Raw genomic sequence first — 5,803 nt, forward strand, 5'->3', positions numbered from 1 at the left:
TTGTTATGGAATAGACGATGATGGCTCAGCTGCTGGTGATGACATAAAATTTGTAATAGACGATGATAAGAAAAATATCATCCATGTTGTAAAGGTTTAGGTGTGTTCGTTAATTTACTTTTTGGCTTTTTTGGAATGCCTTTATAGTTAGGTATCATGTTAGAATTGGAAAACAATTTTTGTTTTGTGAACTCCTGTTTAACTTTGGATTGTTATTTTGTTCAACGATGATATTTGACCAATGTAGTCGAGGTTGAAGATTAAATATTATTAAAATGTTTAGATATTGATTGAGACTATACGTAATAATATTTCATTACTTAAAATGGTTGAATTTTTGTTCGTATATTAACGCGGTTTTAATGTAGTAATTAAAGTAATAAATTATCTAGTATAGAATTGTTTAATTTTTGTTGGTATATTAACGTGTGTACTAAATTACTTGAATGTAACAATTAAAATAATAAATTGTCCAATACTAATTAAAGTAATGTCTATTTTCGTATAATTTTGGATGTTATAGAAAATTTATTAATAGAGTAGAAGTTACAGAGAAATTTTATTAAAAAAAGAATTAATCCCAAAAATTGATTAATAAACCAAAGCTTTGTACGAATGTGATGAAAATATTTAACTACAATAATTGATTAATAACAAAAATTCTTTAATGTTAATGTTAATCAAATAATTAAGTGCGATGATCCAGTTGTGTACCGATATTATAGTCATGGCTAATGGTATATTTATAGCTAAGACTTGTGGTGGTGTGGTTAGTAAAATTTTGGATTGGGTTCTAAGTTGACGTACTGCTAATGGATCATGAAACACAACATACTGGAAGATGTATGTTTGTGAGTAAAAACTGGACTTGGAAAAAAATTGAATATAATCAATTTTATCGTAGTAGTGGAGAAATCAATTTTGGTGGCGTTGTTATCAAAGTTCAATATAAGTTAGGTCAGTTTGTTGGTTTCAGTTTAAATGCATTGTCATGTGTTGTGCAATAGGACAAAATAATGGTCAACTTGAAAAGATTCTAAAGTAGTCATTGGTCATGGGTTCATATAGCGGAACTTGTAAGCTTTTGGGAACAATTGAAGTTGGAACAATGGAAGGAGCTTGATATCTAATTTGGTGAGTTCTTCTGGCCTCAATAACATTGAATTGGTTATTCTTTTTTTAATCTCATATTGATCAATTATTCTGTAAACCATATTAGACGGATCTGGATGTTTTATTTCGGAATTTATTGAAGATTTTTCATTTTTGCAGTTAAGCTTGCGAAGAGACATGCATCATTGTTTGCAATTGGGATTTCTAGGTTTTATCATGGGTAGATCTTGATAAGCTTACTGCAATGGTTCTGTCTATCTCGAAAAGTAAGAACTTTTTGCATCTTTGAAAATGTATTTTGGTATGACCTATAAACTTAAATAATAGATCGAACTTCTTTCTATGGAATCGGAATACAATAATATATCTTTTTCTAATCAAATCTTTGGCAGTCTTGTACAAAATATTTAGTAATTAGTAACAAAAGGTTTTTTCTTAAGACAAACTATACATTTTGGAACACTTCTTTGTATACAACATTGGTTGTTGTATTCGAAGGTTTGTTGTCCTTATCATGGATTAGGATTCTTAACCCAGATTTACTTTGAACTCGAGAGACTGCAACATATAGCTGACCGTGACTAAATACCGGTGTCGGTAAATACAACAAAACGTAGTGATTGACCTTGAGATTTGTTTATTGTCATTGCATATGATAGTATGATAGGAAATTGTTTTCTGATTAGCTTAAATGGCCATGGGGATTGTGAAGGGGACATTGACATTCGTGGAATATAAATGTCTTGATCATCTTTATTACTTGTAATCATCTTAGCTCCAATAACATGGTTTGCAAGTCTTGTTATTATTAATCTGCTCCCATTGCACAAACCTTCTGCTTGATCCAAGTTCCTCAAAAGCATTATTGGTGCTCCAATCTTCAATTTGATTCTATGGTTAGGAAGGCCAGAGGTAGAGAGAGAATTTAGGAATTCGGAAGTTATAGTGTTGTAGTTATCGTTGAATCAGATTCTGTTTCATCAACTGAATCACAGCTAAGATACTCCTTTTCTTCCCCTATATTAGTAATAATATTAGTCACACTAAATTTCCAAATTATAATCATTAGTTTGAGGGTGTAGATTGATATACCTGGAATTAGTGATAACATGTATTGATTGATTTCATTGACTGTCTCAATCTTACTTGCCAATATAGCCCTACACTGTAGATAGGACTCGTTCGTATGTTTTTGTATCAAATTTGGGTAAATGGCAGACACAATTGCTTCTATAGGATCATTGAACTCTGAAATTAGGAATTCTTCAGGTATTTCAATTTCAACTAAACCATTATTAGGTTCTTGTAACTTACCATCACCAATTTGAACAATCCAGTCTGAGAATTCTTGAATCTTTGATGCAGTAGTTGATTGTAGGCCTTCTTGTAACAAACGCATGTTTTTTGTCAGTTTTAAAACTTCACAGTGATCCCATATATAAGATGAATTAATTGTGGCGTTGACAATATCTGATCTGGACCCTCCTGGTATAACAGGTAATATTTGCCTAAAGTCTCCTCTAAATACTACGACTTTTCCTCCAAAAACTGAACCCTCTTTTGTAATACCGTTCATTATGTCATTTAGAGTTCTATCCAGAGCTTCAAAACAAAATTTGTGTGCCATAGAAGCTTCATCCCAAATAATAAGTTTTGCTTTCTTTAACAACTCTAACGCTTCGGATCCTTGTGAAATGTTACAAATTGAATGTTCTAGTGTTGGTACCGATATCTTGAATTTAGAATGTGTTGTTCTTCCCCCTGGCAATAGTAAGGAAGCTATTTCACTTGAAGCTACTGTGAGTACAATTTTACATTCGGAACGCACTACTGTTGACAGTGTTTTCCACATGAACATTTTTCCAGTTCCACCATACTCATACAAAAAGAATACACCTCCTTGTTTATTAACAACTGCTTGCTTGATCTTTTCAAAAATATTTTTTTGTTCACCTATAATTGAATGGTTATTCAAACTGATTGCATAATGTAATTCAATTTAATAGTCAAGTACAAAAAACGATAATAATACTTAACTTGTCATGGATTTGAAATTTGATTGGAATAAATCTCGTTGGTCAACAGTGTTATAGTCAAGTTCTACATATACCAATCTATTTCCACAATTTTGGGTAACGAATCCATTTGGGTATGGCATTGTTGGGAAGAACTTTAAACTGCTTCTATCCAAGATCTTTTCAATCTCAATCAAGGTTAGATTTTGGAGTACTTCTGGAGTAAGATTTAGTTCTACACACAAAAACATTTAAGACATTTAATTTTGCATTATATATTTATGAATACAATTTATTGGAGCTAACCTGGAATTCCTGCTATATTTCTCTCTCGATAGAGAATTCCATCTGCTAACCACTCCCATGTCTTGTTCCATAGGTCTTCTGGTCGATTAACACTATTTGACAACATGATAGTGACAAATAATTTTCTTAGATAATGTCAAGAACCCCAATCCTTTGCTTCTTTTATAGCTTCAACATATTTTGTATCATCTGCTAATATTCCCAAAGTTAAGCAAGCTTCTCTTAATGTAGAATATATTATATTGTTAATTGTTCTAATATCAATGTAGGATGTTGGTCCTCTTACATGGGTTAGCATTCTTCTGGTCGATTAACATTATTTGACAACATGATAGTGATAAATAATTTTCTTAGATAATGTCTGGAACCCCAATCCTTTGCTTCTTTTATAGCTTCAACATATTCTGTATCATCTGCTAATATTCCCAAAGCTAAGCAAGTTTCTCTAAATGTAGAATATATTACATTGTTAATTGTTCTGATATCAATGTAGGATGTTGGTCCTCTTACATGGGTTAACATTCTTCTAAGATAAAATACTTCACAGTACTTGGAGGAACCCAAATCAGTCTTCCAATAGCATTCCCCATTTTCCTTGGTTTCCAACATCTATCTTTCTTGACATATACAAACTTAGAAACAAAGTCAACATCTGTTAATTCCCTGGCTTCTGCGTATTTCTTATTACATTCCATCCAACTTATAAACATTGATTCCGAAACTATTGTTTTTCCCATGATATCATCAATCACGTCATCATCTTTAAGGTATACTACCTGTTCTCCGGGAAGATGGAAAAACAATCTTTCTACTGCTGGATTTCGTCCATGAAATGGAAACGAAAATATTCTCCAACATGCTTCACAAGGAGATACATATCTGTAATCAAGATATTGCTTGATTTCATCTATTGGTTCTTTGATCAAAAAGAATTCATTTTGCTCTGGAACTATAGCAGACGTTATTCTGTCGTAACCCTTGTTGATATATTTGAATAAGTACTTGATGGAAGTGCTACGATTACACCATTCAACATTTATATGTGCTTGGTACTTTAACAACAATTGTGGATTGTAAGGAACCACAGAACGATTGTCAAGACAAACCCCATTCTTGGTTACTGTCAATGAATCGTTCCTTCTACAATAATGAGGAAAACCATCTTCTAATATGGTAGTTGTCCTATGAAATATTTTTGGAAATAGGCGTGAGCATTTTCCGTTTTTCATGCAAGGCAGAGATTTGTTTAACATTCCACAAGGTCCATGAATCATGTGATCTTGAACACATTTATGCAATTCAGGATTATTTATTGGACAAGGGATTTCTGCAGATATTACCTTATCAATATCATCAAGAGTTGGGTATTTGCTACTGGGATGCAAAAAAATCAGTAGGTGTTCATGTGGTAAACCACGATTCTGAAATTTTATGGTATACATGACTGCAAATGAAGCAAAAGACATTTATTCACAAAGAAAACAATCCAAACTGATTTGATAGAAAACTATATTAAAGAATGATGATTACAAAAAGGGATGACTTACATGCAATAGTTTTACCTAGTAGATGATTCTTAGTTAAGTCTATCAAAAGTTGTTCAAACTTAATCTTGAAGACCCTTAACACTATATCAGGACGGTCTGTTGGAGATAGCTTTAGCTTAGCAAGTAGTCTGGTTATTTTAGGCCATTTAGGATTGCATGTGAAAGTTATAAAAAGTTCTGGGAATCCCATATAACTACAAATAGCCATTCCATCAAAATATAGTTGGTCCATGAATCTGCGGCTACCAATAAAAGATGACAAAAGAACAACCCTCTTTCCTTGTTGTGATCCTTGAGTTTGTGAGCTGGTGGAAGCCTGACAGAAGTTATTGTATTTATCAACCCTTAACTTCGATTGATTATATTTAATGAATGACAATCTTTCAGACTCCATCATTGTATATCCATCAACTATGAATTGTTGAAAAAGTCATCTAGATCTAAGCAAAGTTGTGCTTTAGATTGTCTTATTTGTAATCTAAAACAAAACCACTCCCTAATTATGAGTTTGTTCCTTTTGTTGTTGAATCTTGGTTTCTGTCAATGATTGACATCATGTCTATAACCATCTTCCCCATATGGGAAGAGTAAAGGATATTGAAATCCTAAATAGCTAGTGTGCAATTCATTTATTCTTTACAACTTGCCAGATTGCTTTTCCATTATGATGTCTCTCCCTGAAGTAGTATCTATCTACATCACAAACTATAAGGGCTGCAACTTCTGAAACATTGGGGACATTATATATCCTTCCATCTTTTGTCCTATCCGCAATAAGTCTCAATTTCAAGTCATCAAATGGTTGGTCTCTATATCTATCTA

General features: G+C 32.5%; 1 protein-coding gene across 1 annotated transcript; it reads right to left on the reverse strand.

The window, feature by feature from the left end:
* Nucleotides 1-2,053: 2,053 nt before the first annotated feature.
* Nucleotides 2,054-5,375, reverse strand: LOC114163433 (uncharacterized). Its single transcript, XM_085666596.1, has 5 exons — nt 4,982-5,375; nt 3,975-4,878; nt 3,435-3,526; nt 2,206-3,066; nt 2,054-2,130 (listed from the first exon to the last, which is right to left on the reverse strand). Exons 1-5 carry the CDS (start codon nt 5,373-5,375, stop codon nt 2,054-2,056), a joined length of 2,328 nt encoding a protein of 775 aa, XP_085522722.1.
* Between the last annotated feature and the right edge of the window lie 428 nt (nt 5,376-5,803).

This window comes from Vigna unguiculata, chromosome 9 (genome assembly GCF_037176805.1).
Source record: "Vigna unguiculata cultivar grain cowpea cultivar isolate G323 ecotype 2 chromosome 9, ASM3717680v1, whole genome shotgun sequence".
NCBI lineage: Eukaryota > Viridiplantae > Streptophyta > Magnoliopsida > Fabales > Fabaceae > Vigna > Vigna unguiculata.